At 40.7% G+C, this 13,999-nt stretch overlaps 1 protein-coding gene across 4 annotated transcripts in view; it reads left to right on the top strand.

Annotated features, from left to right (window-relative positions):
- LOC101174782 (cadherin-18) overlaps positions 1–13,999 on the top strand; it is a 180,722-nt gene that overhangs the window by 105,566 nt on the left and 61,157 nt on the right. For 3 of the 4 annotated variants that reach the window (XM_004081197.5, XM_023950139.2, XM_078938766.1), the window contains exon 3: positions 10,191–10,485. In XM_004081197.5, the coding sequence (XP_004081245.1) occupies positions 10,191–10,485 (295 nt within the window). Of the gene's footprint in view, positions 1–9,546; positions 9,637–10,190; positions 10,486–13,999 lie in introns of all 4 variants that reach the window. The other variant, XM_078938767.1, reaches the window with a different exon arrangement.

Consider the following 13,999-nt stretch of genomic DNA (forward strand, 5'->3'; position numbering starts at 1 on the left):
CACACATGCACACTCTCATGTAGGTAGATGGATAACTTGATCTCTTTATAGACGTAAAGGTCATATAGCATAACTATATACTTGCTGCGACTGGATGGAATTTAAAAATGTTCCGTGTAATAAAAGGTATTAAACAGTAAAAAAAAACGAGACTGGCCCCGGAGATTGAATAATCTTTAAAAATTCTGTTTTTTGTAGGAGTGGATTATTCAACGGGAGACTGTTTCTGGCCCTTTCGATTTTATTTATATTAGACTCATAAAGGGCGTCTTGAGAATTATAAACACCCCTCTTCAACGGGGCTGAAGGAGACAGAAAGGGGGCAATGGAGACGAGAGAAATCCCTAATCCTAGATTCAATCTAGTGAGCTTCACGCCATGAATAAATTGGTTACCAACCATTTTCCAAGAATGCTGAGTTAAAGAAAACTATAATCAAATTCAAATTGCTGCATTTAACTGTAAATCCAAGTTGAAAATCATTTAAGGATGAAAGTAAAATCATTTAAAGTTTTTTTTTTTTATGACCTGGGACAAAAAAAGTCTGCAAAGTCCTCGCCTTTAAGCCTAATTCCTTCAATAGATTAGTATCAAGTGAAGCTTTTAGCGTTTTCAGGCTCGCCACTATCAGTCCAGCTACCATTTCTTTTCGTAATACTTGCTAAATATCACATAAAATGTCTCTGTTTGCGTCTTTGGCCAAACTCTAATGGGGTCATAATGACGTTGACCACGTGTTGTGTCACAAAATAGAAAATATTCATGGCAATCAAATTACAAGAATGCCATATCTTTTATGCTATGGCCTTTGTTTCATGTGTTCCAAACTTTTATTTATATATATGTTTTAATTAATACAATAATTCAGGGCTTCAAAGATAAAGAACATATTTTAACTGCAATGTTTATTTTGGTTTGCAGCAGTTTAACACTTCTAAGATGAGAAGTCACATGCAGTGTATTTGCTTTGCCAAAATAACTATAACACTTCTAAACGTATGGAAACCTATTATCCATCATCATAGACCATATGAAACATTTATGGAGCGTTTCTGACGAGTTTCACTATTCCAGAACGGTTTAAATCCACATAAGCTCCTGGCAGGTATGGTAGGAAAACTGTTCATTCAACAAGCTGAGACAATTGACAAAACCTTCAAAAAACAATGTGGTTACAATCCTTTTTGCTTTCCATGTGTCACATTCCGTGGTTATAGGCTTTTTTTACCGAAGGTTCATGGTTAAATGAGCTTTTATTAGGGCTGGACGATATGAGGAAAACTCGCAATTTGCGATATTAGTGATCAATATTTGAGCAGTTTTCTGATTAAACAGAATCTTTGGGTCTCTTTAATTACAGTCCTGATATTTACAATGAAAAGGACGGTCAGCTGTCATCAGGAGTCAAGCTTGGAATTACTAGCAGTTTGCAATTTAGAAATGAATGTTCAAGTTCTCGTTTTGATTATATGTGGCTGTAGGACATCCTCTGTTGAAACTGACAAATACATTCTGTGCATATGAAATAGGACTATTTGAGACTGCCTTTGGTGAGTTCATTTACTGCTGTAATGTTCTGTAAAGTTCAGTTCTTAGCACAGCCTTTAAGGTTCTCAGTACATTTGATAGCAGTTTGTAATGATAGATCACCTCTATATTTAGGTTAGCAGGCGGGTATTCTGTCTTCAGCACGTTTGTCCCAGTTTTGATTGAACAAAACTGCTTCTTTAGTGTGTCCAGTTATGAAAATGATGTTTACATGACAAAGATCTCTATTTAATGTTCAGAAATAAAAATATGGAATTGTTTTTAATACCTTCAGTGTGTTGGGTTAGTTATCTCTGAGAGATTGGGTTGAAATCCAACCATGTGGGAGGAGCTCAGAGAAGAGCCTGTTCTGCATAGAAAGAGTAGTTTGGACTTGAGGGATTTCCACCCGGCTGGCTCCCTGGTGAGGCCTTTTGCTAACAAGGAGGCCTTGTGGCAGAACTCTGACACATTGGTGTCCTTCTAAAAACACTAAAGAAGAGGTGGGAACTCATTCTCTTGATCCACTGCTTAGATGTCTTTCCCTGTGACCAAAGCTCAAATAAACTCATATTTATAGATCAATGGTCTTTGTAAATTTGAACATTGTTTTAGGCTTTTAAAGCTAAATTTATAATTATTTTTTATTTGCAAAAGAAGGCATCCCCTGAAGCTGAACTGTTTGTTTCTGCAGTGTTCCTTTTGTACGCCATAATGCTCCATTAAGCAATGAAGTACATGCCTGTAAGTAAAGGAGATTGTTACAAGGATTGTTTTAGTTGTGAAGTCTTCTTTATCTTTAGGTTGGAATTCGAAGATTTGCTCCAGAAAACCTCATTTATATGAATTGTCTAAGTCTTGACATGTATCTTCTATATATATATCTATAGATATAGATATCTATAGATATCTATATATCTATAGATATATATCTATAGAAATATCTATATATATATTAGGCCTGCATAATATACCGCAAATTTATCGTTATCGCAATATCCAGCTCTGCAATATGCATATCGCAAAAGACGGCGAAAATCGCAATTATCCGTAAACCTTAAATGTGTCTTAAACAATCTTATGGCAGCTTGAACGTTTTAACGAATCAAATAAATCCCTTTATGCATTTGACCAATCGGATGGACGCCTTCAAGTTGTTGACTAATCGGAGGGAGGCCTTTTATGTTGGATGTTTGTCACCTATGTCGACGAGGGTCATTTGGATTATAACTTTTAACTGTTGCAATGAAATGGTATTGATGTTTTTGGTTATTTTGTTATTTGTTTATATACCGCAAATCACATTGTTATCGCAATATTAATCTCTTACATCGCATATCGCAAGTTTTCCTCATATCGTGCAGCCCTAATATATATATAAATATATATATATATATATATATATATATATATATATATATCTATATATATATATATATATAGATATATATAATCAATTTAGTATGAATCATGAGAGAAATTCCGTATTTGTATTAATCAAAGATAAACCTGAAAAATGTGATTATTACATACATGCTCTCATCTGTACCCAACATTTTTGTTTCTTGGTACGCCAGTAGAGACATATGTACACAGGAAAGTGTGTTTTTTTTTTCTTTATTTGGAGGAAAATAAAACATCATTATTTAACATCCTTAATTTATCCATAAACAATGTAATTATGGGATGTTGAGTTTGTCTAAAGAACTGATAACAGCTCAAACTGTGAAGTGTCTTTGATTGAATGGTGCATTAAAGAATACACCATTTCAATTCAATTCAATTCCATTTTTTTGTAAAGCCCAAATTCACAACAACAGTCGTCTCAGTGGGCTTCGTAAGTCTTGTAAGTTAAACGTACAATCAAAAAGGATCATAAATGCATAGAATTCAACAGGATAGTACTAAAACTTTAACTAAACTGACTAAACTAAACTGGACATCCCTGCCCTTAGACTCTCCTTCGCGGTAAGGAATAACTCCTAAAAAAAACAGATTCCGGAAAAAATGAAGAAACCTCAGGGGTGCCCACATTGAGGAGGGATCCTCCCCCAGGATGGACGGGTGATGTACCAGAACTCTTAAGGCCCGTACACACCTGGACGAATATTCGCCAGGCGTTATTCGCCAGCGTTTTTCGCCACGTTTTTCGCCACGTTTTTTGTGTTCACACCCAGGCGATTTTCGCTGACGATGAGCCGAGCGAACATGCAATTTCATTCCCTGACATTAGATGGTGCTTAATGTAAACAGAAATACTCCTGTAAACAAGGTGGCGCTGCGCAACTTTACGCTTCTTAAAGTCGCTTTTCCCTCAGAAGAAGAGAGCAAGTATTTACGCGCTTGTCAGAATCATACAAAGAAAACATGAATATTTCAAGCACCAGTAGCTCCAACTGGTGCTTGGTTCGGGGATATTTTAGAATGTCTGTCATTATTTCTTCGCTGCTGTGTAGATGCAACTCGGCGTCTATCTTCTTCGCTGGTATGTGTTTTCAGCAAGGCAGTTTTGTGTTTGAGCGCCCCCAAGTTGTGTTTTACTGTAACTTCAGAAGCTCCAGACACGTGTGCAAAAGCGCCATTCTCATTGGTCGAATAGATTTCGACGCGACGCGTCGAAAAAAAAAAACGAACCCGAGGCGTTTTTTTTTTTTGACGCTTTGATGCGTGGCGTTTTTTCGCGTCGGTGTGCACACTCTCATTGGTGCCCTTTGTTTAGTCACGAGGCGTTAAACGTCGGCGAAATTCGTCCCGGTGTGACCGGGCCTTTAGAGAAGAATTCGCTTCTCTAACTCTACAACTAAATATATTTAAAGTCCAGCAAATGATCTTCATCCAGATGAAGTTGGGGGAGGGCTGGGGGCGCGAGACGAGCCGTAGACTGGATCCACAGTCAGGTGTAGAAGCAGTAGTAGAGGCAAGCCAGAAACGAGGTACACGGTCAGGTACTGGAGGGGAGTGGGAGAGAAGGACAGTACATGAATCGCACTGCACCAAACAGAGGCATGGAGAACTAAATGATAAGTAACCCTTGTGCTATCCTAGGCACTTTAACATTGAGAGTTGGGTCATCTAGACCCACTAGACAGTGCTCTGAACCTTTTTTCTTCAATGATTTGTGATCTTCACTGGTGTTCACCTTTGTCATGGTAGGAAGAACACGTCAATGGTCATCTTGACCCCAAAGGATAGCACAAGGGATAGAGTAGAAGTGGATGAGAATAGAGGACAGCTTCAAACTTCTAGCAGCCTAGTGACAACTTTATTGTTAGTGTTAAGTTTCATTTTAAAAAGTAAGTAACAGTTAGTTAAATAATCTCAGAACACTAACTAGTCTGACAATAAGCCTGTCCAAAGAGGAATGTTTTCAGTCTAACTTTGAATGTAGAAACTGAGTCGGCCTCTCTTCCATGAGCTGGGAGTTTATTCCATAAAACAGGGGCTTGGTGGCTAAACGCTCTACCTCCAACCGTACTTTTACTAATTCTAGGAACCACAAGCAGTCCTGCATTTTGCAAGCGAAGTGTTCTGTTTGGATGGTAAGCCCTTAATAGGGCTGGGAATCACTGGGTACCTTACGATACGATATGCAAGACATTGCTAATGATAACGATACTTTCGCGATATCGTCTCTAACAACTCACGATATAACAAATTATAAGAAAGAAGAACATATGTCTTTTGGATAATATTTCCTTATTTTTTTATTTTAAACACAATGATCACAAACAACTTGAGTCCTATTTGGTGCAACGAATAACAGACTTTTTTGGAACAATGCTGAAATCAGTAATATTCTGACTTTGACAAACGATATTAATATTAATTAGAAAATATATCTGTAAAATTCTGTGTAAACATAGACGGAAATGTTATTATTTAGTGCAAAATTGCTGTAAACAGGATACAAATTATAGAAGTCAATAAAGCTGCCAGGCACATTGGTATTCACCTCTAAAAAACAAAACCATAGCTATTGCATTAATTAAAGAGTGTAGCAGTAAATCAGGTGTTTAATACTGTGAAACTTTTCAAGTGTCTTTCTAATAAAAACCTCCCAGAAAAAAAATTGTTGTAGCTAGGAACTTAAAGTTATATAAGACATAAACTGCTTTAAAAATTAAATTACCAGGAATAAAATGCAAGAACTTAAAGTGCACTTAAATGTAAATATCTTTGAGAACATTAAAGTCTGGGGAACAGGTGCATGTGATGCATGTTGTATATGTTCATGTTTTTCTTGAGGAAAGGCAGTTGGTCAGCATGTTCAGGAGTGAGTGAACTTCTCTGGGCACTAATGATATCTCCAGCAGTTGAAAAAACTCTCTCAGCTGCCACACTAGTCCCTGGAAGACACAAATGCATATGGGTCAGTTTGGAGAGGAGAGGGAACACGCGCTGCTGAGATTTCCACCACAACAGTGGATCTTCAGTGAGAGGCAGAGGAAGGGCGTCTTGATATTGTTTGACCTCTGTCTCTGCAATGGAGGCTGCTGATGTAGAGGCATAAGAGGTCTTCTTGAGGTTTGACCCAGAAGATCTACTGACTTTCTTTTCTTGGTGGTGCTGGTGTCACTGCTGGAATGTGGCTGCCCCTCATCCTCCAAATCATCCTGTAGGTCACTACAAGACACTGGATCTCCTTCCTTTAAAGCTGCTGCTTTTGACTTCAGTTTTGCATAAGTGTCTTGGACTTCTTCAGGTGACAGAAACAAAAGAGATTTAAATTTAGGGTCCACGGCTGAGGACATGCATAGGAGATCTCTTTCCACCTCTGACTGATATCTCTTTGAAAGGTCTTGATTGATGGCTCTCTTGATCTCTCGAACCAGAGGAGTCACGTCTTCAGTGCTAGTTGTGTTGCACACCACTTGGGCATGAAGAGGAGCAATCATTGAAATGGTGGGATTCTTTTCCTCACACGTGATGTTTGTTGCCACAGGCATTAGTTTTAGTGCTTTAACCATCTCTTCAGTACTTGATATTTCATCCTCTGTCAATGCACAGTCTGTCACGTTCCTACTAATGTTAAGAGAAAAAAGAAATTTGTGCTTTCAATAAATGTATATTTTATAATTTATTTTGAACCAATTATGATTTTTAACTATAATCTTAATTTGTATTAGTAATATATGTATATATTTACATGCCAAGTTAATTTTGTATGTCTAATGTAATTTACATTACACATGAAAAGTATTTATTCTTTATGCCAGATAAATTGTGCATCAGTATTTATTTATTTACATAAAAACATTTTCCACAATAATTACACAAATTTAAAGTACTGCATAAAACATTTCTTACCTCTGGTGATAAGAGGGGAGCACAGACTGTTGTTCTAGAAACCTCAACACCATCTCATAGGCACTATTCCAATGAACAGGCATGTCTGTGATCAGCTTGTGATGATCAGGGAGGTCAAGGAGTTGATTTCTTTTCAGGGCTTCTGCTCCACATGTGCTCCACATGTTGAGACCCGCCTCACATTTGCAAGAACCTTGGCAACAGAAGTTACTTTCAGAGCATGTTGGGATGCAAGATTTAGAACATGGGCAAAACATCTAGCATGTTGGTGGCCTGTTAGCGCCATTGCAACACACATGTTAGATGCGTTGTCAGTGACGACCACTGGCTTTTTAGTTTCAAGACGCCACTCGTCTACTGCTGCTTTCAGTACATCAGAAATGTGTGCACCCGTGTGAGATACATGCATTGCTCGGGTTTGTAGAACATATGAGATCATTTCGCAGTCTTTGTTGATGAAATGGACCGTGAGCGTCATGTAGGACTCCGTGGCCCTGGAGGTCCAGCCGTCACACGTGAGCCCCACTCTTTCCAGCGCCGTCTCAACCTTAGCTCTGGTCTGGGCGTACAGCCCAGGGATCATTTTTTCTGCAAAGTCTTTCCGAGAGGGAATGTCAAAGCATGGCTCTAACGCGTTCATCAAAAACCGTAACCCCTCAGTCTCCACCTCGCTGTAGGGACGGAACCCCTTGTACACGTAATCGGCAATCCCACTCATTATTGCCTGTGCTCTTGCGGAAGACGTTGATAGCGTTGCCTGGAAAAAGGCTTCCACGCCGGGCTGTGTCTGCTTCTGGCCAGCAACAACCCCGGCTTTCTCACACATGCATGTTGGTTGCATTTCCAGTGTACCGAGCTTTTACAAAACAATTCTTGCAAATTGCATAGTCATTCTCCAGCTTAGTCCCGTCTACACTGTTGTAAAATCCAAAATGAGTCCATACTTTGTATTTGAATGTTGCCGGCGCGTATTTTGACGTGCTGCTCTCGGTTTTTTCCATGATTTTCTCCTTTTTTGTCTGACTGTGAATTCTTCTTTCTCCACCCACAACAGCCAATCTCGCAATAAGCGCCCCCTATCGACCCTCAGAAGAATTGTCTTACCAAAGGATGATTAACATAACGTTTTAAAGAGTCTTCAAACGTAAATAAAAGGTCGATGCTTGATGAAGACGCATTGAAAATCAATCACGGGACTAAATATCGCGACATATCGCCACATCGATATTTTGGCACATCCCTAGTCCTTAATATACAGTAGGATGGGGTCATACCATGTAAGGCCTTATAGGTTAGCAGGAGGATTTTAAACTCAATTCTGGGATCCAGTGAAGTGAAACTAACACAGGAGTGATGTGATCTCTTCTGCTAGTTCCTGCTAACAATCTAGCTGCTGCGTTCTGAACAAGCTGGAGACTTCTTAAGGAACTCTTAGGACACGCTGCTAACAAGGAGTTACAGTAATCCAGCCTCGACGTAGCAAATGCATGGATGAGTTTTAAAAGGCGGACGTTCTGGTTAGAGTGTCCGCCCTGTAACTGGAAGGTCGTGGGTTCAAACCCTGGCCGAGTCATAGACTTTAAAAATGGGACCCAGTGCCTCCCTGCTTGACACTCATCATTAAGGGGTTGGATTGGGGGGGTTAAGCCACCAAATGGTTCCCGAGCACAGCTGTGTCTGCAGCTCACCACTCCCCCAAGGGATGGGTCAAATGCGGAGAACAAATTTCGCACACCTAGGTGTGTGACTTTGAATTTGAGTTTTTCAGCATCCCTTTTACAGAGTATATCTCTAATCTTAGCTATATTCCGCAGGTGAAAAAATGCATTTTTGCACCTCTGAGATATGTGAAATGTGATAAATCCTGGTCAAATAAAACCCCAAGGTTTCTAACTGTGGAATTGGGGGCTATGCTTATGCCATCCAGGGAGACTATCTGAGCAGACAGAGCATCTCTGAGGTTTTTAGGACCTAGTGTAATGACCTCAGTTTCTCTGGGTTCAGGAGGAACCCAGAAAAATTATGACAGTTATGTAATTTACTTACGACACTTTTATGTTTTAACTTTGCAAAACCAACTACCCCCCACTCTAACACCTTATCACCCGTCTATGACATCCTACTCTGTTTCTTTCTCTCTTCTTTTGTTTCTTTTTTCTGTCCGGTCCAACAAGGAATGCACGCAAATATAATTTTCATAAGGCTTAGCCTCAAATACAAAAGGGGTTTATACAAATACACACTCAGTCTGTCTGAAGATCCATAAACCTCAATTGTAACAATAAAATCTCTCCAATACAAGAGGCACTCGGCTCTGATCTGCTTGCTCAGCTGTTGGACAGGAGAAGTTTAATAAAAAAAAAGTTGAATACTACTGGGTTCTAGCTCTACGCAGAGCTTTTTTATCATTTAATAGTCTATGCTTCCAGGTATTCAGAGACTGCTCTGAACCGGAGCGACGCCATTCTCTTTCCAACTTACGGGTTACTTGTTTAAGGGAACGTGTTTCAGCATTAAACCACACTGCTACTCGGTTTTGTCTAACAAGCTTAGGGTTTTACAACCATGTGAGATTTTAGCAACTTGCAATTACATTATTCTGTGTTCATCCAGAAACATGCTTCATAGGTTGATTGGCAACTCTAAATTGACCATAGGTATGACTGTGAGAGTGAATGGATGTGTGATTGTGGATATTCTATCCTCCGACAGACTGGCGACCTGTCCAGGGCGTCCCCTGCCTTCGCCCATAAGTGGCCGGGATAGGCTCCGGCAGCCCCGTGACCCCGAATTGGAAAAACGGTATAGAAAATGAATGAATGAGTGAATGTGTTCAGCCGTCAGTCCCATAGGAAAAGTGTTTCCTAGTTTTTTTTGTTTTGTTTTTTATGAGTAGAAATGAAATTATTTAAATAATAATGTAAACCCAGTGGTTTGCTTTTGACTAAAAAAGGAAAATCTTCATAGTAAATTATGTTTAAACATGAAAATCTGTATTTTTATATTAATACTATAATATTATTGAATCATGTGATCACTGAGTTAGATGTTGAAATTGTTTAGAGGAGCTAGAGACCACTGCAGAGAGATGTGAAGCAGACACTCTGTTCATCAGTTTTCTAATAATAATTACTCGCCTTTTGAGAAATCATTGCAGTCGTTAGAGCCTAATAATTGACATGCAACTCAAATTCCCTCTTTATACATTTGATTTGAAGATCTTCCACATCAGTGCACTGTGTGTTTTTAAGCTTCGCTGAGGGATTTATAGTCTGCAGCAAATCAAGTGTACGAAGAGGTTTTGCTGACACCCGTTTTGCTTTCTTCTCACACCCTCTGTCTGGTCTTCCTTGCAGCTTCACTCAAACTCAGATAAAGGAGATGGATCTGTCAGGTACATTCTGAGTGGAGAAGGAGCTGGGACTATATTTATCATCGACGAGGTGACAGGAGATATTCATGCCACCAAAAGCCTTGATCGGGAAAGGAAAGCACATTATGTCCTGCATGCTCAAGCTTTGGACCGGAACACAGAGGAAGCCCTGGAACCAAAGTCCGAATTCATCATCAAAGTGCAAGACATCAATGACAATGCACCGAAATTTCCAGATGGACCCTTTGAAGCTACAGTACCTGAAATGTCTGAAGTGGGTGAGTAGTGCCACAGAATCGACTTCAAATAAAATATCTCTCAACTGTTAATAGCTCTAAGCTTTTATTTGAATAGTTTGAAAGAGGAAAATGTTCTGAACTTGAAAGCTTCAAATGCTGCTTTTATGAAATTGACGTCTATAATCCTCGTCTTGCCTTGAGTAAATAAGAAAATGATCTTGGGAAGACTTTCAACTTGACGCTTGTGTGTATCCTCTGAAAGTAGGAATGTAAATGCTGCTGCTAATATAACAGTATTGGTGTGAAACCCTCCTGTAAACATGTGTTACCTCGTGCAGCATTCTGATTTGACTTCTCAGTAATAACGTCCTTCAGTGTTTGGTCTTCTGTAAGCCAGCCAAGTCCTCTTTTGCCTCCCGGGTGAACAGGTCTTTTAGAGCACTCAATTGTGCCTCTGTAGCGATTCCTGCCATCTGGACTGTGGAGTTCTCTGCATCACGGAGGAAAATAAAGCTTCCATTTAGCTCCACTGAGACGGCCACTCCTCAGATGCCCAGCATCATGTGGCCAACATCTATGTTTTATTTCTTTGTTCGCTGGTTCTGTTTTTAGCTCAGATGAACAAAAGCTACATTTTCTCAGTCCAGTGGATTCTGCCTCACAGCACGATAGCTCAAAAATGTGAGGCTGTAATATTTCAAGAGGATATATACAATGTCCAAACAGTAGCCAAACTGCTGCCGGGAGGCAGTTTCTGTGAATAAACCCTACTGAAATTGTTCTTTGTCAAACACAATTCTTTTTTTTTGATCATTCAATTGTTCTTTTTGTGTTTATAGATTCTGCACCTAAAGTGAATTTAATGAACCTTAGCTAATTTCTTCCCCCAAACCTTCTTCTTTGTCTTATGGATAGTCCCTTTAGGGGTCGAAACAGCAGATGAGCCGCCTCCATGTGTTCCTCTCCTCTGCATCCTCCTCACTCACATCTTCCACCCCCATGTCCTCCTTCTCTACATCCATGAACCTCCTCTTCAGGCTTCCTATAGGCCTCTTTCCTGGTAGCTTCAACGTTACCATCCTATATTCACTTTCTCTCCTCTCAACGTCTCCAAGTCATCTCAATCTGCATTGATGGCCTCTAAAATGCCAACGTCAGATTTTGAATTGACGTTTCAGTTTCAGAATACTCCATAAACTGGTCTAAAAGCACAATTTTACCAATTAATTGCAATTATCTAAATCCGTCATCTATTAAAATACAAACAGGCAACATAAAGTACTTAGGTATAAATATCTCCTCTAGGCTTTCTGATCTACTCAAGCTAAACCACACCCAACTACTTAAAACAACCGAGGCTGATCTCACTAGATGGAAAACTCTACCCATTTCTCTAATCGGGAGAGTTGCAGCCATAAAAATGATGATTCTCCCAAAAATTAACTACCTATTTTCAATGATTCCTTCCAAACCTCCAACTACTTGGTTCAAATCATTAGACTCATTCATTTCCCAATACCTCTGGGAAGGTAAACCCCCACGGATTAGTTTAAAAACTATTAAAAAACCTAAAGATAGAGGAGGACTAGGCCTTCCAGACTTCCAGGACTACTACTCCGCGAACAGATTGTGTTATGTACAAAAATGGCTGAATCCTGGTGTGCTGGATGAATCCTGGCTAGACATTGAACAAAATCTCTGTGATAACCTAGATATTTCTAATTTACCTTTCTTCAGTTCTAAAATTAAACAACACAAATGCTTCAGAAGTTTAAACATCAGCTCATCCTTAACAGCCTGGTGGGATTTTCTTAAAAAAAACAACCTCACATTATTTCCATGTAAACTTACCCCCATTTGGAACAACTCTGACATTTTGATTAACAAAAACATGATTCATTTTGCTTCATGGAAGAACAAAGGAATCGAGCAGTTCCAGCATATAATTCAGAATAGAAAATTTATGTCCCTCTCAACGTTATCCTCAACCTATGGAATTAATATAAACAAATTTCTAGAATATCAGCAGCTTAAATCAGCTATAAGCACTAAATACTGCCTGACCCAAATAGACCTAGACCCTCCCCTTACAGTAACACATTTCATGGACCTTAAAAATCCCAAACTCACCTCCAAAATTTATAAGATGTTATCAGACATAGATGAAACCATTTACTTACCCATGACAAAATGGGAGTCTGAGCTATCATTGAATTCTAGTGATCAATTTTGGCTACAGATCTGTTTGAATGCCTTTAATATGACCAAAAGCCCTAATCTACAACTTATTCAATACAAGATTCTCCACAGAACTCACTACACCGGACAGAGGTTATTTAAAATGGGTCTCAATCAGTCTGCTATATGCACACAGTGCATAGGTAACAACATAGACGACTATTTGCATGCCCTGTGGGTCTGTCCACCTGTCCAATCATTCTGGCGTAAGGTTTGTGAGGATTTATCAATCTGGTTTAATCATAAGATTCCTGCTTGCCCCAAATTCTGCTTATTAGGTGACCTGAATAACATCAACATGGAATCTAACAAGGCTTATATGGTTCTCACCGCTGTATGTATAGCAAAGAAAACTATCCTCCTAAACTGGAAATCTAAAAATAATCTTAGCATCAACCACTACAGAAACCTCATGTCAGAGCATATTAGTTCAGAGATAATGTCCTCCACAAAAAACCTGTCGGCTTCAGACTCTCCCTGGCTCCAGCTGGTTAGTCACATCACCTAGTGGGGGTGGGATGGTGATAGGTTGAGCCGGGTCCTGGCTGGTTGGGTGGGCCGGGGTGGGTGTGGGGGGGGTGGGCTCTGCCGGGCCTGTCGTTCTCCCGGTTCGGGGCTCTGGTTGCCTGGGTGGGGTGGTGGTGGGGGCGTACACTCTGCCGGCAACTTGGCAGGGGTTCCTGGGCGGGTGCCTGCTGGGCGCAGGGTAGGCAGTGCGGCTGACCGGGAACGACGGCCGGGTGCCGTGCTGGGTGGCTGGTCGCCGTGGCGGGGGCTGGGGGGGGGGGCTTGGGGCTCTGGGGCCTGGGGTCGTCTGCCCGTGGCCGGTAGTTGGCGCGTGGCCTGGCCCCCCGGGGGTCGGCGCCGCAGTCACAGGGGTTAATGGGTTCACTTGGGTGGGTTTATTTCATTATTATTATTATTATTATTATTATTATTATTATATTAATTATTTTATTATATTATTATTATTATTATTATTATTATTATTATTATTATTATTACTTATTTATTTTTTTTGGGGGGGGGGGCCTGGGGGGGCAGTGTGCTAGTCCTTAGGGGGGCCAGGGTATGAATGGTGGGGCTGGACCCCCTGCCCCCCCGTTCTGGCGCCGGGACCCTTCCTTGCTGGCTGTCTCTCGGCGCCGCGAGGCTCTGGCCTCCAACTGCGGCTGGCTTGGCGTTTCTGGCTGCCCGGCCGCTCTGGGAGGGGGGGCGCCTACCGCGGCTGGCTGGGGGTCCGGTCGCTCGGGGGAGCCTTCTCCCCCGGTTGTGCCCATCCGCCCGCTCCTCCCCGCTCTCACCCAAACAAATA

This window comes from Oryzias latipes, chromosome 20 (assembly GCF_053564925.1).
Source record: "Oryzias latipes strain Hd-rR chromosome 20, Olatipes_Hd-rR_3.1".
Classification (NCBI taxonomy): domain Eukaryota; kingdom Metazoa; phylum Chordata; class Actinopteri; order Beloniformes; family Adrianichthyidae; genus Oryzias; species Oryzias latipes.